Below are 22,770 nucleotides of genomic sequence, written 5' to 3' on the forward strand. Positions count from 1 at the left end.
TGTAGTAACAATAGGAATAGCCGTGTATTTTGATGCTTACGCTGTACCTGGGGCCTATACATAATACAATATTGTGTGAAGATATGTATAGCATTTATGTATATTATTGAATTTATGTATCAAATGATGATCCATTATAATCACATAAGAAATTTGATAGCGGATTGAACGTATCTTAGGCTCATTAGTATTATCGAAGTCGTTATCATTTTTAATGCTGCCTATTATCATCTCTATTCTTTGCATTGAATCAGTCCTATTAATATGCACCAGAGTATTTGCAACATGCTTATCTTCCTTTTTCTAAGTGCAAGTAACACTGTACTGTACTCGATCGTTTATTATGAATGAGTACATGCTGGGGCTACAAATACTGATAATAAATTCTGAATTTAATTGAATATTTCTGATTTTATTTGTGTTACAAGCAACAGTTCACATAGGATAAAATTATGAGAAATTCGCAATTTATGCAGTAAAATGTTACAGCGGATTGGTGTGGAACGCCTTCATAGATCATTCGTGTAGTATATTTGCACTCCAGCCAAAATTAAAATACGTTGCTATCATTTATCACACTTAAATTCACATACAAATATATAAAAGTATATCAATAAGCTCTTATCGGCAACTAATAATACAGCTATGTCCTTATTCGTATATAATCCTATAGCATGTCTCTTATCAATAGTTAAATAAAATGTTCCTAATATTGTAGTCTTTAATGCAAAGTGCATTAAGTTATTGAAAAAGGTATCAAATACTTATTTTATAGTACTACAGTAAATAAACCGTTATTCAATCAGTCATTTATAGAGTTCAGTATCGGATTTCGAAGATTGTAATTTATTCATCCTATAGTAAAAATAAGTGTAGTAAAAAGGTTATAAAGACATATACAGTATAACTTTTAATTTGTTAAAAACTTACTTATTTGAATGGAATCTTCTAAAATAGCTTCTTGCTCTTCTAGCAGGTTTTCCTCCATGAAACTATAGAAAATAAAGAATGTATAGATCATTCCTTAAATGGCTATAACAAAAAAGAAACAATGTCTTCTGATTGATATTAGCATATTGCAATTTTAGCATATTAACATAGAAATACTTGTTAAGACATTTGCGTATATCAATACACTATTTTACTTAATACTACAATCATTAAAACTTCAATAAACTATAGTAATCAGCGATTTCACTTCAACTCACTGTTGCATACTTCTCTCTTAAGTCAATTATCTCAAATTTTTCTCGTTCGTATGTTCCTTGCTCTTCTTGATACGACGATTCAAATGTTCCTTGATCTTCGTGATACGATCTACATTTTTCCATCGTATTCTCAGGCGATCTGAACAATGTACGAAGTGTAGAAAAAGTTTTCTGTCGTCCATACTGTGACTTTGTCGCTTTTCCTTTTATAGTCGATACAATTACTAATAATAACGTATTCAGTAAAAAAATGTTCGAAAAGCAATAATTCAGAATAGATTTTATATAACTCCATAATTATTTATATATTTCCTTCTATTGGCTTTCCGCTTCATTTGGTTAGGAATAAATTATTATGCTTCTGACAAAGCAAGATTAACAAGAATATCTTAAACATAAGAGTTCGCTCACAAGTTATATTGTATTAGAAATCTTACCACACAATAAATTGTTAGCTTTATATATATGTACTACAGAAAGCGTTAAATTTATTTAATATTAAGAAGAGCTTGTTAGTGTTAGATGAAAATGCCATTAGTTTTAGTGAGTTTTATATAAATTTATGCGCATCAATAATACAGATTTTCAATATATACAACTTTAAAATACTGTATCTTCCATTAATATAACTTAAAGGCTTCATTAAATGAATTAAACTATACATGAGAAATGTTAGAAGCGACAGAAATATTCAAAAGTATAACGTATCAGAATTAGGGACTCGTGATAAGTGACAGTTTTTATTGTAAAATTTTTCCAATTAATCCTAAACGTGTATGTAAGACTTCACAGTAGATACATCAAAAGTCGCATCAGACTTACGATCATCCTAATACGATATTGATATCGTAAAGAAAGATGATTTGCATTAGTAGAGTGGTTAGAAAATATTGCAGCAGTTAGCAATTAGCGAAATCTGCGGTAGCAAAGATGTAATTTCTAGTAAGATCAATTGTCAGCGCTAAACTGTTGACATAGACTTTTTAGGGGTTACTGGTGAGGCAGGTAAAGCAGCAGCAGCGACAAGAGCAATAGCGGTAGATGCAAAAGAAGGCGCAGCTGAAGAAGAATCTTTCTTACGGTTTGCATTTGCTGAATGTAAATTCATAAAGGATCCTGGCCTTTTGCCGCTGTAATCCCTAATGCTAGGGTCTGCTTCTATAAAGACGAAGAAAATCAACCATTGATGTGATAGTTAATTTTTGTGTTGAATAAAGATAACCAACTTACTGTATTTAATGATTAGCAGCTTTGCAATATCCTCATGATCATGCATTAAAGCCAAATGCAACGGTGTGTAGCCCTACGTAGAAATAACATTATGAACGTTAGCCTCCAAAAAGTAGCTCTTCCCGATAGAATTAAGCAATAGACGATATTATACGTTGTGTAATATCAAAACATTTACCCCCTACGAGTGTTTGCGGTTGATTTTCAAAATTTAGAACGCGGTAATTATGTTAACAAAAGAGACGGATAATAAATAATTGGTTAAAACATTTTTTAAACAGATCAAGTTAATTATGCTAAGAAATAAATTGAAATTTACATTCGATACTATAATACAGTACGTTTAAGGAGAGCTAGCACTTACATTCTAATTGAAATTGAGTTCCAGATTGTAGTAATGTTACATACGTCGTATAGATAAAAAGAAACAGTGATGGTTAAGCATAATTATACAATACACGGAAATCTATATCATAAAACTAACAGATCTGATATTAGCATCAGCTCCATGGCCACATAGAAATCCTACCACATCGGCGTTGCCTTGCTTCGCTGCCCAATGTAATGCAGTCTATGACATTAAATGATGTGTTAAGTATTGTTTCCATCAGATCAAATTAGATCCAGCAAATCATGATTGTAGTCTATGGTATCACTTACATACTACGAAATATGCCCGGGTACGACGAATATCCAACATTAAATTAATTTAAAATAGATTTAGAAAGCATTACTCTAAATATCATCTATCCTTATTAGTAAGTTCTAGTGTATAAGCGCTAGATATTATATAGGCTGAAAGAATATAGCTAAACAGACATTTTATATTCGAAATTGAAGATAAACGATTTGTGCTAAGAGAGGATAATTCCTATACTAATATGTTAGCAAGTAGTTGTGAAGCTTGAGCGATTCTTATTTCAACTCACCCCCTATATCGAAGATAAATAATAAGTATGATTTACAGATATATGATCGATAGCATAACCTAATAATATTTATTTGCAACACATCATAATATATACTGTATACTGTATATAGTAAGTCTGTACTGTATTCAATCAGGATCAAACGTACCGAAACAAAATCTCGTCTATCAAGTAAAGATTCATCTTTCTCTAAAAGCGTCTTTAATAAATGAATATTACACATTGATGACCATCTCATCCAGTCATGTTCCTCAGCATCCAGCTACAACATCCAATAACATCAACAGATAAAGTATGAGTTATGTTTCTATACTATATTTACAAATACAGCTATTAAAATACAATAGAATAATCGGAGATTCATACTGTAGTGAATAATGATTTTAATTATTTTGATGCACTACTAAGGAGAAAATATCACTTTTCAGCTAAATGTAGAATACTCAACAATCATACAGTTCTATGCATAAAATCTGTGTAATTACATGTAATAATAGATACACGCATAACAATCTTGAAATCATAGTAACTCACTAACCCCGTAATAATAATCGTCTTCGACGCTGTCTGCATCTCCCTGAAACAAACGCGATTCATTACAGTAGGTTAGATTATTCTAAATTGTAAGTTTTTAGTTAGAAATAATATATCAATAAATGCTAGAATAGCGATTTGTTCGTATAATTATTTTAAGCGCTGTGTCTTATTCATAAAAAGGTTTCAACCGTTGATGTTTTTACATCGTTATTGACAGAACTGATATTATCAATTATAAATAGTCTATAACACTTACATCATCAAGCTTGGGGGAAAATAACGCAAAAAATGGAGAACATGTACAAGAAATAGCACAAGCAATTATAAAATAAAAAGCAGCAATTTTATGTGTTAATATTTTAAAATCAACTTTCTCCTACAGTTGGTCAAAAAAAGGAATTCATATATAAAAGAAACAATATTGTTTATACTAACTTCCACTAATTCACTAGTCGGCTGTTCTTCAGAAATGGCTGTTAAATCAGCAATAGTGCTCATTTTTGTAGATCTTAATATCGACGGTGAATTGGTCATTCCGTTACCACTCGGTTTTCTTCTTAAAGACATCCTTCCTTTAGTGTCGTCGGTTGTACTCCTTCCTATAGGACCTGCAGTAGTAATACTAGATTTCTTGCGATTGGGTGTACGTACATATTCAGAACCCTAGTTTAGGTGTGTAATGAGCAATTTTCTTTTTGAATATTCATTTCTCAAATGTTACGAGAGCGCAAAGAGAGAAATTACCAATAACTAGTCAGTCATACCATTGCTATAATCATTTTAATTTTAATTGAATATATATCGTTTTCACCTTTGATGCTCGACGCTTCGAAGTAGTGCTATAGCCTCCAATGGTTGAGACTTTGGGTGTTCTATCTAATGAATCGTATTTACTCATTGATCCATCAGCTATCGCATCTTCCGAGATGGTTGTTAAACTTTCGTCTCTTCCAACCGGTACAGAATGAGATTTATCATAAATTTTCTTGATAGGAATATCATCATCCTCATCAATACTTGCACTGCCCGCCATCGATACTCGTTGATCGGACGAGCTATCGTCGTTTCTAGTTGAATTTGAGGTTAAAGAATGATTGTCATCACTTTCATCGTCATTGTAAACAGTGGCAGGTGCTGCAGTAGTGGTCCCTTCATATTCTTTGTTTCTGAATTCGGGCTTCAAAACGAAGTAGTTGATTTGCTTGATATTAAAGTATTTAGAAAAGAGCTCAAATTAGTCCACTTTTTATGTTATTATATCGTTATGGACATCGTGTAAGGTATGCTAGAGTGCTCGCTCAAATGGGAATATTGATTATGCAATTAAAAACATTTACGCGTACACCGTATAATCTATTTTTGTTTGATTTAATTGATACTTTCATCAAGATGGCAGTCAGCAATTTCGCACTGTATTAGTGGTATACGCCAAGTGTTATCAAGATTTCTGTGAAAAAGAGTTGATGCAAGGTGTTCTATTCTTACTCATTCTGTATGCTTGTCCAGTAGAGCAGAGATTTAGCACTACACCAGCAATCCAGTTTTAATATACTCGTAAACACTTTAACACGATTGCGTATCTAAGAGTATCACTACTAAGAGTAAGATAGCAGCATCACCAGGTCGACAGAACCTTTCCCGAACCCTAATTTATTTCATTTCAAACGAGTTCATGCTAATCTATCGTACGATACAATCTAGACAAAAATAGCGAATCCATCCATGATGGCTTGTAAAACCAGTGTTTATTGATACTATATGATGTTATTAGGGATCAAAGTGCCTATCTACTGAATATGGCAAGTTTTTACCATGTAAGATAACGAAATATTGTCAAATTACTGCTAAACTTATTCATCGTTTTCTCGATTATTCCTGTCGATATTCTTTATTCCAGTACAGTACGTAGATCAACAACGCTATCCTAGTGACTAAAATCAATACTAGGATATTGCTGATTTGGAAGAGCACACGTAAATTATAGGCTTATACTATTAATGCATAACAAGCCATTGTAAAACGAATTGCTTTTGATAGTCTACTTACATCAATTTTCTCAATAGTTGTTAAAGCGTTTAATCCGTGACGGAAATCGTCCCGATGTTCTATGTAAAATTAGGATATTATCAGTTTTATGACAATAACATGTGATAGAGTATTCGTTGATGATATCATACCTCGAATAGACTGCTTGAAATGCTTACTAAATACTTCATCTTTGACCCTAAAGTTATGCTCAACAAAGTACTGCTTAATTGCCTCTCTGACTTCTTGACTTGTGCTAGCCATTGCCACTTTATCGATTAGATTAGTTGATGATTTCTTTTAACAGCGACTAGATGGTATAACATCCATGTACTATACAATAGTGATAGGTATCCCTTTGCCACGTTAAGCAAAGCAGTTTAATCGTTAATCTTTCTAACTCTAAATCAATTAAAGTTAGCTAACTGCGCCCAGCGATATTTCGACAGCAACAGCATCCGGATCAAGGCCTAGATCTGATCCTATGGCCTAGATCGAGGATCAGATCTAGGCCTAGACCTGACAGCTACCGTAGGGTACAGTGCGGTACAGTACAGTATGAAGAATCCCCGCGTTACAGTACTGAGTACTGTACTCGAAATCATCACAACTGGAGAAATCCTTGGGTGTGGCTATCGAAATCACGGTTCCAATGGACGATATCGCTGTACAGAAGGGGGGCTCAAAGTAGTTTTTGGAAGAAGAGTGGGCCAAAAAATCATTATTATTTTACCTTCTATCATCAGATCAATCTTTTATGCATACCTAGTTTCAACATTCAATAGCAGAGTGGCAGAGAATAGTAGTATACTTCTATGATAGCTAGGATACTGTGCTAGACTGCATGCTCGTACTGTATCGATCCATCGCCCTGCTATGACGCTTATCCATTCGTTTTATCTAGGAAATCGAACTGTTATATCTGATTGAATTGAAATTAAATAATTACTTCCATGATGGGATAGACACTTTTGGAGGTGGCGATTGAATATGACAAGGTGCTATAAAATGACCAACGCAGCATACAGTATGCAGGACTGTGTAATGAATGAATATAGACAGCTACTATTCGCGTCTACTATCAATCGATACCCAGCTATGTTAGTAATTGTGGAATAGGAGGTGATATAAACTGATTAGTATAGCATGCAGGATTGTGTCATGAATGAATATAGATAGCTACTCTTCTTGTTTACTGTCAACCAATATAGAGCTATATTAGCAGTTGTTGGAGAGCTCAAGATATAGATATACCGTAGAGCTTTAAAGACACTTCGTTGAAACTCCGACCAAAAGCAAGAGACTGTCGAGTAAGGATGATGTAAATTAAAGACTCTTAACGAAGGGTGTCTAATGTAAATGTGTCACTTTTAAATACAACCGTACGCGTATGTTTATAGTACTGCAATGTTATCCGGTTACTGATTTGCTAAATCGTGTTATAAATTTGTAAAAGGATATTGGGTAAGTTTGTAAGGAAATGCAATATTAATAAAATCCGAATGGAAACTTTTTATTTATTTGCTGTCATATTGGTCATGAATAGCCTCATCCGGTAAAGGAGACGGAGCAGAGTCTTATATCCGGTTGTAAAAATTGTCCTAAAATAATTTTCATGGACTGCAAAATTTAATTTTTGTCCATTTTTTTTTAAATTGAAATCAAGTGGAATGAAAATGTTTATGCAGAAAAGTCTAGAGTGTTTTAAGTAATATCATGATCCAGCTCGATCGATCATATCGTTATTATGAATCAATCGAGCTATACCATACGAACGGAGTAAAGTATTCATAGTACTGTAGCTATACAAGGTATGGTATGACTATAAGTGCGCTCATGGAAACAGTGTATAGCACTCAGTATTAAATAGATTTAGAATTTTTATATCAAAAACCAATTTGAAATCAATTTTATAAATTCTATGAAATCAACCAAACCATTTTATTCAGCCTTAAGCTTAATACATCATATAAGGAGTAAATGCGCAAAAAATAACATTTTTAAGCCTATAATTTTCCCAATATTGAATAGATTTCAGATTTTTGATTATGTTACAATCCATAAATGCATTCGCCATTTTCATACTAATCAATATAGTACAGTACCAAATCTACTGTACTTTATACTGTATCATCGGCCATCTCTGCGGCAGCGCACCAAAAGGTGTCTCGCCCACTAAAGTTTCTAGTAGTCCATGCATGTACTAGCGTTTGATACAAGTTCTACTGTATTTGCTAGTCAATTTAACTGTACTTGACATCTGTAACAGTCATGGTACAGTACTTGGGAGAAGCATTTGAGCAATCGCAGAAGCAGACCAACCCTTGAGCCAGCTTCGCGTGAAAATCGCTGGTTGCCATAACAACAATAAAAAAATACGTTCTCAATAGAGAACATATTACTATATCAGGCACTGTAGAGGTAGAGTCGATGTTGTACAATGTTTTTATACATATAGATGACATACACAGCACATATCAAACTCTCTTCCTATCGTCCTAATCGCATAGAGTTAAATATTAAGATAAGCGAAATAGAAGAATCTTAATTTACCAATTCGTCCATAATTGCATACTTATAGGTATTACTGTATAACGCAATCGGAACTGCAAACCTCTTGTAGTTCATAAAGTACTTCAATATCAGTTTATTGCATCAATTGCCTTGTCATAATACAATCTTAGTCCTAAAATGGATGTCGATTACTTAAAAAAGAATGTTAGTGATGCATTGGCAGAAGGATTGAAAGAAGTCGTCGAAAAAAGACCAGGTGATCCTATTGAATTCTTGGGACATTGGCTGATCAAGTACAGGCAAAACCAACTCGATAATCAAAAGGTTAATAAAATGATAATATTTATCAGTTAAAATTGGGGTGCAAATACCCTAAAGAATTATATTAATTATAGCCTCGACATAAGACGTGCTAAATCAATTCAGAAATCACTGTATACGTGCATCTAAAACCGTTATAACGTAGCAGTAATAAGTTACATCAACATCACAATTATTTTACATCAGATCCAAAATATTATTTTAGCAGGCGATCAAGATAAAGTATGTGCATTGATATAGAAATAAAAATTAATTGTGAATAACTTTTTATTCTTAGTTCTATATAAAATTTACTGCTATATAGTAGTAGATGCCCAAAAAGTAACCGATATACTATATACTTATATTGTTAAGTATTAATATTATGCCTCGGAGAATCATGCATTATCTTCAAATCTGAAGTAAGGTATAGAACTAATTTCAATCTTGAATGCAAACTAACAATGATACATAACTGTAGGAACTTGAAGAAGAAGAGAAAATAAGACAAGAAATTCTAGAGATAGAACGTGAAGAAGAACGAAAGCGAAAAATCCAAGAAGAAATACTGAGATTAGAGAAGGCGAGAGAAGAAGCTAGGAAAAGAGAAGAAGCAGAATTAGCTGCATCAATCCAGGAGGCTCGTATAACGAATGCTGACCTTGTTGATAAAAAAGAAGAAGAAAAAGTAGAGGTGCCACAGTCGCCTATCATTATTGGCGATGGAGAGGAAGAAGGTGAGAATGGCTATGGCATTGATTTTATAAATACGTAATCTAGCCTTAAATCTTATGTAACTCATAGAGTGCTATCTAAAGCAAGCAACCTACTTTTTACAGTCTCTGTATCGGATAATTTTATTTCTTAGTGAATCTGCAATTTCAATAACTTTCTTTCATTGAATACGTGTATATAGAGAGAGATGATGACGATCAATCTAGAGGAAGCTCCAGATCAGTAGCAGATAGCAGAGATGGAGAAGAAAGGCCATCAACTGTAGATAAAGAAAGTGAAATTGATCCCGAAGCTGGTAAAGATTAATTCCATTGCTAAATTTTTATTTCATAGCTGATTAATTATAGTTGATTTTTTTAATATACCATTGTCAAATAAACTACATCATTACTAATATTACAATATTTATGGTATAGCCGAGGAATAAGATAGCAATGCACCCTTGAAATAATTTCGACAGTCAAGGCTGTAAATAATAATATAACTGCACCTTATGGCTCCTGAAAGAAAGAATAAAGAAAACACAATTTTCTGACTATCAACATGTACGTAAATTCTGTTAGTATACGGTATTGTGAAGCTAAAGGTAATTGATTACGATTATCCTTCGATCTTATACCAATCTTGTTCATAATTTATTAATTAACTAAACGGAACGGTTGTTTACTTAAAGTTGGAGATGCGATTCATGCATGAATACTAATCCAGTAATGATATTTGCTACCAATTCATTTGTATATTATAAGGTCATAACATTTAAACTGTCCTTACTAAAATAAAGTGTAAATCGTACTTGAATCTTAAGGTATATTTTCGATTTTGTACAAAAACCGCTATTTTACTATAAGCGTGTATTAATTTAAAGCTTGCATAACATGAATAACCATGTAAAAGTAAGAAGTTTAGCTAGTGCTTAAATTATATTCCACAATAATATTTACAACCTTGTAATTTATAAAATAATAAGAGTACGAAATAGAATTAGTAAATAATTGAGACTTGGCATAGATTTTCATTATACTTTCGTTTACCATAAAACTTATAAGCAAGCGCCCTATTCTGTAAGTTATGGACCAAAATATCAAACATGAATAACATTGGTTATAATAAACTGCTTATGTAGAGCTTTTACGCTTTTGATAATGTGAAGAACTAAATATTAAAATTACAATTTGTGAAAAATGATTCTGATGTACTTTATCATAAGAAGCAACAAATCATGAATCGTTAACACGTAACTGTAATAATGTCTGCTATTAAAATTACATATAATTGTGCGTTGCACATTAGTAATTAGCATGCTAGCTAATTAGTAATCCTATATAGTGCTTCAGCTAGTAGTTCAATTACTCTTCACTATATCGATGAATATATCTCTAGAAGACACATAATATCAAATGCTAGAATAAACTCGTGCAACTATAGTTAGATACATTTTGTATCGTCTGCATTTCTCGACAATGTTAATGAATAATTCTTCTTAGATAAATTTGGTGACAATATTTTTTAGTCTAATTAGTAAAGACTGCAGCATTGTTATGGTTGAATCTAGATATGTAAATCTTACTCGTACGTTTTATTCATACCCCTATTATTTTTTGTTCGATTGTTTGTAACTAATTTACACCAATATATTAAACTTATCTGCTATTAATTGTGTGATAAACGTAATTTTATTCAGTACTATTTTTCTACAAAATTATCAGAAGACAAAGTTACGAAATTGGCTATTCAATAATCAAATTTACTTTATTTAACTTTTATTCAATTCTTGAGTAGTTTAAATAACACATTGTAGCAAAACGATATCCTGTTTAGAATTGGAACTCTTGTTTGTAATTCTTGATGTTGGGAAGATTTGCAATACGATCACGCAATGCGGTTAATTTTGGAAATTTATCTGCCCATTCTCCTCCATCAAGAATTTTCAGCAAGTTATTGGAAATTTCGTAAAAGGCAATGTCAGCATATGTTAACTGTTACAGAATTAGAATTAGGAGAATGTGCAATTAGTTTAAAGGATGATAAGATTATTAAACTCAAATATAGGCAAATACGATGCAATTGTATCTTAAAAGAATTTTATCAGTGTAAATTGTTTCTCGAAGTTGCAATTTATAGTATATTTACATTGCCAGTAAAGTATTCACCACCAGCATTTTCTAAGCGACGTTCCAAAAATCCCAAGCCTTTCGGGGCAGTTTCTTCCACAAACTTCTTTCTTAACTGCTCTTTCTTCTCTTCGTCCTTCATCACATAGAATGTAATCATCGGCTCCCTAAGATCGACGGTTAGGAAGTCATAGATTTCATCAGCCTGAGCTTGTTCTAGATTAGTTTTTCCGGCTAAGCCTACCATTTTTGGGTTAAAATTCATTTAGAATAGTCTTTATTGCAAAGAATACATCATTATATGTGCAGTTCAATTATCATGCAAAATTATTCTAAGATTAAATAGCACGGTAATTATAATATTATGGAGGGAGTATCCGATAATAAGGTGCTTTTCAACAATAATTATTTATTTTCGGCTGCACCCGACAAGCAGATAATGTTAAAAAGTTTTAAACCTACCCGTAAAGCCTGCAGCAGCACGAGTAATGGCCCCACTCTGAAAAAAAACATTCCCATCAATTTCTAGGACTGGTATTTGTTGAAACGGAAACCTACCAGCTATAATGAAGGAAGAAATTTGCGCAACGTCATTAACACAATTGTTTTAAATTATTTGACAGTAAAATATAAAAAATTCTTTTTTAGTCACATTGGTATTACTTCGTATCAGAAGCAAAAACAATAACATTAAATTATCGTACCCTTTTATGTATCAGTAATAAGTGAAATATTATCAACTCTCCCATTATAAAACTAAGAAAATATCTTCCCATTATAAAACTAATAAAATATCTTTCTATGCAAATAGATTATTGTTGATAAGGATTAATAAAATTTGATAATTTTCCGACTCGGAAATGAATAAGGAATCGTTAGCACCTTTGATCATGAACTTGATGGATGCATTATTACCAGTATCCATTACAGGTGTTCATCTACACTGACGTTCAGTAATAAAAAAATATGAATCAGTGGTATATCTAAGAGTACTGATTCTCACTAAACGTGATAGGCCCAGCAATTTTGATAGCATACACTCGCATACACCCTATAGGTAAGTATTTACTGGCGTCTTTAAATTGATTTACTTAATTAATTGAGTATTTGATCTTTTACTAATGGCTGTTGCATGGTAACCTCTGGTGAAAAAAATTGTCCTGAGTCATTACCTCTACGCACTGCAATATCCTGTACAATAGAGCACTTTATGGAATAGGACTCTCTTAAAAGCACCTATATCTTAGTATAATATGCTTATTTATTTTAGAGGGATTCTCACGCCGTATATTTGTACTGTAATGTCTATAAAGTAGTATATACCAAAGGAAACGAATCTTTTGTGAGTTTTTGCGTAATACTTAATTTGCACATGAAATACATATCGTGATAGTGATTTATTTAACCAGCTACGGAGAAATTGCACGATTAAATATCCAAACTTTGAAAGATGAATGTGCCTCAACTCGATGTATTCACCGGCAATCAACTAATAGTCTTCACTATATATTAAAGTACTAAATTAAATTTAAATTTAGTGAACATTCTTTTATACATTTTCTATCATTTCTCGCTTCATTATAAATAGGACAATCATCTCAAAATATTATGTGTGAGTAAATTAAACTAATGCGACAAGAAAATCGATAATTTTTAGAACTGCTGATGCCACAAGTGTGTTACTGATATGATAAAACTTACAAGTTTTGAGTTCTGGCCAGTCACTTTTTTCAATCCTCTCATCAACGTACTCTAATCCAGCTTGAGTAAAGATAAGGCGAGCAATTTCAGCTCTGCCGGGTATGTTGAAGTACGTGAGTTTTATAGAAGGCATGTTTAATATAAGTTCTTATCACTTTAGTAAAATAAAAGTAAGATCAATCAGAGCAACACCATCAAGGAAAAAGAGGGTGTATGAACAGGTTAAGTCTAAACTAGAATCCTCATACTATTTAGAAAAGTATTGTTCTATCTTACTAGACAATGACAGCTGCTTGTTTTTTATTCGAACCCTTTCTACCTTTTATTCTTCTGATTTTAATAATTGCTACCTACTGTGCATTATGATGTTGATATTTTTCGACCAATAAGCTTCCCTTTCATATTATACTGGATTTTACAGAATTACTCCACGTTATTAATACTGCTCTAAGTGATTCAATTATAAATTCCTTAGACTACTACAACTAGTTGATACTCAGAAATACTATAAATAGGGAAAGTTTAATTAAGCAACAAGCATGTGTGATAGTGATCAACTTTTTACAGTGCTTGTGCGTTAGGATTTCAGATACTGAGGTAATATTATCAGTATTAAATCAAGTATTGTTTAATATACACCTCTCGCTGAATAAATAACAACCAAAGATTAGCAGGTAAGGATTGCAAATAGTCAAGATCTAGAAATAAATCTGTCTTGCTATAATACGATGTGCAAGAAGGTCATTGATGATCATCATTGCTCGAAATGATGAAATTCCGCAAGGAATACCTTAGTTTCATTCAATTATATTATTGGACAAATCAGTCTTGAAATTAAACTTGAAAGTGAATCTGTAAGATAAATTACCAAAAGCACCAATCATATAATATTAATGAATTATTATTTGAAGAGGGTAAAGTAAAAATTCTACTAAAGCATGGGATGCTAAACCGAGCTGCTCTGCACTATGCACGCATTAAACTCCGTATTTATCCTCGAAGATATTTGTTGTATCGCAATCATTACAATATCACCGTACCTATTACAGTATTTGTATGATAATAATACTATTAACAGTAAGTCTCTCTAGAATTTAAAAATAATCTTACGTAGTGTTTTGAAGTTATATTCTTTGTTAACAATAAAAAATCTTACAATTTATAACATATGATAATGACTTAAAACAAAATTACCAGGGACCCAATTAAAATTTGATATAGATGTTCATTTATGCTTTTCTGCTGATAAGAAACTAAATATTTTATGAGTTATAGGCCAAATTATCAACAGGTTAATAAAACTTGTTGTCACAAGCTTGCTTAAATACAACTTTTCCGTTTGTCGATGCTGTGATATCAAAAATATTAATTCTATATTATGGTTTGTAAGGTACGTTATGTTTTTAGATGTGCTTTTTTACACGAGATAGGTATGCTGTAGGTTCGATGAATTGCTAGTACCTTACCTATATAATACTTTAAAATCTTGACTACTAAAATTCACATTAAGGCGAAATACGTTTACACATTAAAATTAACGTGGTAGTAAACTGTTTTTAATACTCTGTATTTATGCGTAGCAAGATACCTCGTCAAAATGTTTAATTACTTGTCAGTGTGTCGATAAATGTTTTCTATGGTACATGTAATAGTAACACTAGAGTAATCTTATATAGTCATCGTTAAATTTACTGCCTATTGAATAGTTCTCTCTAGTATAATTTTTCAATAACCACCCCTCAAATAAAGCTATCGCACCGTAAACTGTACGCGTATGCTTCTTACTGCTTACAGTATTGTATCTCTTTATTATTCAATCGTTTACTATCAGATTATACTATCACAACAAGCTAATCCAATCTCAAATCAATACTGTAATAACCTCGATTTTATTTACGATCATTTTCTACAAAAGAATTATTTCAAGACGGGGTTATAAATCAATAGTTATTCAATAATTAAATCTACTTTATTTAGAGATTAAAGAATATCCAAAAAGTTTAGTACTAAATGGGCTCTTGAGTACTGTACTCTAAATAACATAATGCCGTAAGATGGCATTCTATTTAAGATTTGTGCTCTTCTGCGTACTTCTTGATATTGGGGAGATTTGCAACACGATCATACAATGCAGCTAATTTCGGGAATTGCGTTGCCATTTCTTCTCCATTAAGGATATTTTCCGTAAACTTAACAAATCGGTAAAAGCCAATGTCGGCATATGTCAACTATTGCAAGAATGAAAATTTGGAACAGTATTAGATTTTAATTGGTACATAGGCAAATTAATTAAACAATATATTAAAGTTTCCATCAAGGTAATTCCTTTTACTTGACTATCATTTACGATATACTCACACTGCCAGTAAAGTATTCACCACCGGCCTGTTCTAGACGTTTTTCCAAAAATCCTAAACCTTTTGGAGCTTCTTCTTCAACAAATTTCTTTTTCAGTTCTGCTTTTTTATCTTCATCTTTCTCAACGAAAAGGAACTTGATCATCTTTTCCTGAAGATCAGCTTGCAAAAAATCAACGATTTCATCTGCTAAAGCTTGTTCGAGGCTAGTTTTTCCGGCCAAGCCTGCAATTTTAATTACAGGTTTATTTTACGCTGATTCTCAATGCACCTAATGGGCTACAATGCCTACTTCATTACCATATGAAATTACTTTAAGTCTAAACGATAATGCACTTGTATCTTTAGTAACTAATCATCTTGTATGAATGAAAATAGACTTTAAATATTATTACTCTAGGCTACGTCATATTCGCTAGGATATAATCGATGTATGAACAAAGAAATATTAACTAAAATTTACCAGAAAAGCGCGCAGCAGCACGAGCAATAGCTGTACTTTGAACATAGACGTGGCCATCAACCTCTAAGATTGGTATTTGTTGGAAGGGAAACCTACCAGCTATAGTAAAAGAAGAAATTAATACAAATTTGTTAAAATTATTTTAATAGAAACTGTAAATTATGTCATTTTGTTTCTTTGCCGTACTCATGTTACTATACGTATATCGAAGGCAAGAAGGATGATCAGGCTTGACTGGTAGGAAATAATATGGGAGACGCTATGAACGATTCTCATTCTATAAATTGGTAAACTATCTTGTATGCTGAGTGCAAGAAAAATAACAGGTATACACTCGCATACTGTATAGAATTTCACATGGTTCTGTACCTCTTAATAATATCATTGGGATTACTCAAAGTGATAAAGAATAGTTTATCACTGATAAGGATGTAAACGAAATTACTAAGCTTACAATCTGGAAACAAAATTAGAATGAATAGTATTGCTATTACTAGTCACCAGCTTCACGAATAAGCATCGATATAACATTAATAGTGATTAATGAACTTTATAAGCGTTCATCATTTACGTCGTATCATTTATCTGACTACAAATATCGCATGAAAGTATTTCCACCGCACACTAATACTGATCCTTACTAAATAGACATGAGCTTATCGATAGGAATTCCACATACTCCCTACAGTTAAATCTATCTAATCCCATGCACAAAAAATTAATTTATTTAATTACTCTACTTTTCTGATCATAACTCGTTGCTTAGTAACGTTGAATGAAAAATCATCCAAACGTTACGTTTTACACCGTAATACGGTACAGTACTTTTTAAAGTTAAAGGGACTGTAGCCTTATGGACTGGTATAAGGTGTTGTACTGTATGATACCCTCTATAGCAATAATATTAAAGTTTGTATACCACACCAGGGCGCATTCCCTGACATAATTCTAGATAGTTAATGAGAACATCTACGGACAGATGCAAGTAGAATTTATTTGATATATTGCCATGATAGATGGAGTTAAAATTTTTTTTGCATGTACCGGATAATACTGTTATTCGATGTCTCTGTCCTTTATTAACTTGGCTTTCATCATACAGTATATTAAAGCCCCATCTAGTAGATATTTTTTACTGCGTTACATCTCATTCTCGACTAAAAATTTTGCATTTAAGAGGAATGTATCCGCTGAAGATCGTAATGAGAGAGTTAGCAACTATCTAAAGCTAAACTTGTTTAACTAAATAATTGTTATCTAAATTACAGGATTAAACTAAATTTTATTCGATCTGCTACCTCTGCTCTGTTCTAGACTGATTATATAAACGTCAATTAAACGAACATAGATAACATTGCTGAATTCTGAAAAGCATTCTAGACAGTCACAGTACGTACTTTGCAAAATCACGAATAAATAAGGTGTATTGCAATGTCACTGCTTTTCTAAATTTAGTTATCTAATGCAAAATAAGATAATTACTTTTACACAGACACTCAGTTGGTAAATGTAAGCAAAATTGGTGTGAAAAATATTAATTTGCAACTATCAAAAGGTTATTGAAACAAATTGGGCGATAAGATGGAGTAATTAGATGAAAACTTACATGATTTAAGTTCTGGCCAGTCTTTTCCTTCAATTCTTTCATCCGTAAAATCTACGCCACCTTGTGCAAAGATAAGACGGATAAGTTCAGCTCTGCCGGGGCCGTTGAAGTAGGTAAGTTTAATGGAAGGCATATTTGGTGTGAGTTACAAGTACAATCTGCTGCAATAAAAATAAAACAAGAGCAATCAAAGTAACACCGTCGAGAAAGAAGGCGTGTGGGCCAGATCAAATTTAATGCAGCGTCTTTATATTGTAGGTTGGCATTGTTCTATCTTGCTGCGTAATGATGTTTGGTTGTCATTGTTCACACTCCATCCACCTTTTATTCCACTCATTTCATCATTTGTTTTCTACAGTGTCATATGACATCAGCAATTTTCAACCAATCGATTTCTTCCTCATTTAATGATATGTAAAGTCTGCAAAGTTAATAAATTATACATTCATATGAATATTGAGCTTTTATGATCAGTCATATTATTATACTTAAGTAGTATTATAGATCCAGTTAGAAATATTTAGCGATGTTGAAATCATAGCATGTATACGAGAATGCAATTTTGAGTAAAAGTTGAGATCAATCTTTCTGATGATGTTTAATAAATTGTAATGGAGACATACTGCCACATAGCGATGCCGATGATTTGAATATATAAAATAAGCCAATGCTGTAGCAAGATATAAGCTTGTGAATAATAGAGCTGAGCTATTTTTTGATACTGCATAACTTAAAATGTTTAGGATGCTTTATTTACAAATCCATGACAGGATTCAGGTTGTCAGCAAATCAATATTATAAATAGTTGTACTGCATTGACATCGCTACAGCTGAGTATGGCCACAGTACAATATATGATATAAAAAAAATCCTGTACGATATTAAGATATCAGACGTAAGAAGCTGAAGTGATTTAATTTTCTTTGCTGTTAATATTGTCATAAGTGATTTGCTCACACAAATACCATAGAAGTAATGAGGTAGTTGTACGTGTATAGTATTACGATATTGCTGCTGAATATTAGTATTATTATAGAACAGGCATATGATACTATGGTTCAGGTAGTAATTACGTAGTAGTATCCAGATAGAAGCTAAAATACTTTCTGTAAGCGTTACATGAAATACTCACTAATCTGCAATATCTTTTACATAAACAGTACTGTAATTACTAAAGATCAGTAGGTAAAGATTGCAAAAGATTAATCGTAAAAATAAAATGGACTGTGCTATAATACAATACAATGTAAATGTAATAATAGTATTTTTGATGATGGTCTTATGATTTATTTCTATAATATTATGCCGAATGAAAGACTTGATAAACAAATGCTTTAATTTCAATTTAATAATATTGTAGAATAAATTAGTCTCAGAAAATAATTCAGGATGCACATCTTTAAGATATATTATCTACTAATCAAGCGATATCAGTCGGCTAGCATTTGAATATAGTAAAATAAAAACCTTTAAGCGATAAGTAGCTCAACTGAACGGTGCTTTACTCTTCTAGTAATTATTAGTAACCTATAAATAATCTCGTTCTAATCCTATCAAGACAAAACCTTTGCAGTAACTGTTAACTAAATACAGATTGAAGCTACCTGATTAGCTGTACTTTAAGTAAGTAACTGAATTTATTTTAACTACGTTACGTTCAATATGTGGAGAAATACAAAGTAATTCTTAATGTAACTGTATTTTACGTTGTTTATCTGCGTTAAGTTGGCTCAATGTATGTATCATTTTAAGTCTATTTTCGATTTTGCAATAATGGCCAATGGCTTCTTCTGTGCATTACAGGAAAGATATGCTAATACTGAGAAACGTAGATTTGACCTACTAAGAATGAGAATCAAGTAGCCGCTTGATTTATATTATGTCATTAATATGCACGTAGACCCTAAAAGAAAGTAATTACAGAGCCGTGATCATCATTATGGTCACAGAGCTGTACATTATTGGTTTTCAATATCCATTAATATTTTACGTGACAAGTTGCAAAGGTGGAATGCAGAATAAAATCTAGGTATTATAATTGATCTCATCATTTTTTAATTAGTTAATAAGCTATTGCCTTATATCGAAGCAGTAATTTATTGGAATATTTTTAATTTAATTTAACTCCTTGTAATACACGTAAATTCTAAGACCGTCTTTTTACGCAAAAATCTGAACGTATAGTGGCGGTAAAATGTAAGCGAAACATAATCTATAGCTGTAGCTGTAACTGCCTGCAAGATTTTTATGCATGAGGGACTGTGCGATCAGTAGGTATGTGACAAAACTTATAAGCTTTTACTTGTTCCTAACCTTTCCCATCAATTCTTTCATCAACGTATTCCACCCCATCTTGAGCAAAGATGGAACGGATAATTTCAGCTCTACCGGTGGCATTGAAGTAGTTGAGTTTAATGAAAGGCATATTCGATATAAATTAAATGTAATAAAAATATAAGTAGAAGTAAAGTAATGCGATGAAATAATACCTTTATAGCGCATACGTAAGAGCTAGATTACGGGTAAGCTAGAATTTTTATACAAGATGTGATATCTTGTTGGGTGGTAATATTTGGCTATCATTGTGCCCTCTCATTCTGCCTTTTTTGTTCTGTTCATTTTATTGGTTGTTACCTATAGATATAGTATACGACATCAGCAATTCGATCAGGGAATTTGCCTCTTATTTTATTTCAATAAGGCTTAGGTTGCTGCCTTTACGCGGTGAACTGATAACAATTTGGTAATCGATTTTATTTAGTGCATGTATGGACATAGAGAATTAATAAAACTGATGCAATGATGTTGTATTGTACAGTCACGAATATCCTATTTAAATGCAGAATAACGATTAATTGATATTGAGATCATGCATCAGTTAAACAGTTAAAATACCGGATACAATTATGCAGGTAACCCAGCAAATTAAAGTAAAGAGAGCAGTTATCATACTTTATAGTATGCTGTATATGTAATTGCTCCATATATAACAGTAGTGACTAATCCAATTCAAGTTTAATTATTAAAATAATATTGAAGTACCTTACTGCTAGTGCATTCTAAATCGTTCGTTACGAAGTTTAATAGCATCGATGTAGGCTATTCTAGTGAATCTAAGACATTCTGGACTATTATCGCAGAGTATTATGGTGCAGTAAGGATAGTATACAACAAAAAATGCGATTACGGCTGTACAATATACGTATATGCTAGTTAATTAACTAGCTTACCCTCTCTACTCTATATGCCGTCAAAAATACTGTATATTAACAGATATTATAGACTGGCGATGTACAGGCTGTCAGATAAAATAAAAGGAGTGTATGATAATGCTTTGGGAGGATCTTCGCGATAAAAGGCAGTACTACGCCATTAGTCTAGAACATTATAGTAGTATATATAAATGTCATATACGAGTACAATAGATAGTAAAAGAAGACAGTGAGTCAGCAGAAATGTACAATAAACATAAAGTACTGTATACTGTAGGGTGTGTTTATTTTATTTTCAGATTACCAAAATCCTTCTCGAGGTGCTTTAAATAATGTAAAAGACCTCTAAATTTCATACCAGTGTGTAAACCATTACCTACGGGTACATACAATATTTAATATGACTATTACTTAATATAGTCTGTTTAATTTATGAACAAGATTGTGAAAATAAAATAAACACACTGAGTATGTGTATATACAGTATATACATCTAGTACTACATACTGTACACAGTGTACATCTAAGGGTCTCTAGTGTACAGTATACAACGTAGAGCAAACAAAACGCCATATTATTCCTAGTTAATAGTGATAGCTATCCACATACAGTACAGATATTGTACTAAATATACGTATAGCGACAAAAATGTTATTAACTGTCAAAGCTATTCTTATAAAGTTCAGTATGCTGTAATTCTATAAATCGGGAATGATAGATGTTATTATGGCGCAATGCGATGTTTGAGTACTACTATTATATTTTACTCGAGATGTCACGCCCTTGGTTTGAACAGTATTCCTTCCTCAAGCTTTATATTAAAAATGTAAAATTTTATCATAGCATTCGAATTCAAATCTGATACTACGTATGATATCATCGAAGTTAGCCTACAATATAGTAAAAAATTTTGAAATGCCGAATTTTGCAAATCATCCAGATAATGTATACTGTACCTGCACTTTACTGTATGCCGTATTACTCGTATACTGCATAGAACGTTAATTATACAAAAATTCCACGCTATTCGCAATTGAAAAATTTGAAGGAATTCACTGCTATGCAGCACTGATTGTATCATAAATCATATAGTAGGCATATGTTGGCGGATGTTGTGAAATTCGAACAATTGCAAAGGTCCTATGGTCCGAATTTCGCGAGCGTCGGCTAACATTTATTGTGTATGTACATTGTACGGTAATAATTGTCTACATAAATATGATAATAATCGTATTAATTGAGCGTAATATATGTATCGTGGAAGTTCTATTTTATTTATCAATCATATAATTTCTTCATTGCAATGAAAAGTAATATCTATCATAAGATCACTCAATTAGCACAATATTACCTTGTATGAATAATTCTATAGTATTATAACATAATTATAATGTTCGTTATTACTTTTATATTAACTAATAAAACCTAATGATCTTCATGGCTGCATTTCATCTTAACTTCACTTTTTTAATTACAGTTTCTGATTGTTAAAGAATCGCAATCGTCGTCTACTATTTGTCTACACATGTATACAGCATTAGATGATAATCCAATCCTGTTCTCATCGGTAATTTTATTAATACCGCTTGTAATATACTAAAGTTAGAATTATAGTCGGCGTTAAGTAGAAATTTTAGCGCTTTTCATTTGTAACGTGATAGTTTTCAAGTTATAACTTGCTCTTTCGTGAGTACAATATCTTTATGCCTCAAACTTACTGAAGGAAAAGGTTGCACTCGATCAGCATTATCGACTTTTGGCTATGTACGTATATTGGGTAGTACTATAATATCCTTCAAGCCCATTACTAAGGAGATACATTTAGATATTTTTATAATAATA

At 32.1% G+C, this 22,770-nt stretch overlaps 4 protein-coding genes across 4 annotated transcripts; 1 reads left to right on the forward strand and 3 right to left on the reverse strand.

Annotated features, from left to right (window-relative positions):
- Positions 1-2,169: 2,169 nt before the first annotated feature.
- Positions 2,170-6,193, reverse strand: TRIADDRAFT_60168 (uncharacterized protein; the record flags this gene model as incomplete). Its single annotated transcript, XM_002116222.1, has 11 exons — positions 2,170-2,366; positions 2,439-2,511; positions 2,923-3,009; positions 3,368-3,370; positions 3,516-3,629; positions 3,906-3,983; positions 4,161-4,280; positions 4,340-4,567; positions 4,716-5,105; positions 5,951-6,009; positions 6,082-6,193. 11 exons carry the CDS (start codon positions 6,191-6,193, stop codon positions 2,170-2,172), a joined length of 1,461 nt encoding a protein of 486 aa, XP_002116258.1.
- Positions 6,194-8,620: 2,427 nt separating this feature from the next.
- Positions 8,621-9,784, forward strand: TRIADDRAFT_60169 (uncharacterized protein; the record flags this gene model as incomplete). Its single annotated transcript, XM_002116131.1, has 4 exons — positions 8,621-8,767; positions 8,951-8,986; positions 9,225-9,480; positions 9,660-9,784. The coding sequence occupies 4 exons, from the start codon at positions 8,621-8,623 to the stop codon at positions 9,782-9,784; spliced, it is 564 nt and encodes a 187-aa protein (XP_002116167.1).
- A 1,508-nt stretch (positions 9,785-11,292) lies between these two features.
- On the reverse strand, positions 11,293-13,423 carry TRIADDRAFT_60170 (uncharacterized protein; the record flags this gene model as incomplete). The annotated part of the gene is made up of 4 exons (XM_002116223.1): positions 11,293-11,454; positions 11,609-11,829; positions 12,052-12,150; positions 13,291-13,423. 4 exons carry the CDS (start codon positions 13,421-13,423, stop codon positions 11,293-11,295), a joined length of 615 nt encoding a protein of 204 aa, XP_002116259.1.
- A 1,933-nt stretch (positions 13,424-15,356) lies between these two features.
- TRIADDRAFT_30702 (expressed hypothetical protein) lies at positions 15,357-17,849 on the reverse strand (the record flags this gene model as incomplete). The annotated part of the gene is made up of 3 exons (XM_002116224.1): positions 15,357-15,518; positions 15,649-15,872; positions 17,717-17,849. 3 exons carry the CDS (start codon positions 17,847-17,849, stop codon positions 15,357-15,359), a joined length of 519 nt encoding a protein of 172 aa, XP_002116260.1.
- Positions 17,850-22,770: the final 4,921 nt, after the last annotated feature.

Source organism: Trichoplax adhaerens, genomic scaffold (genome assembly GCF_000150275.1).
Source record: "Trichoplax adhaerens TRIADscaffold_14 genomic scaffold, whole genome shotgun sequence".
NCBI classification, from domain to species: Eukaryota; Metazoa; Placozoa; class Uniplacotomia; order Trichoplacea; family Trichoplacidae; genus Trichoplax; species Trichoplax adhaerens.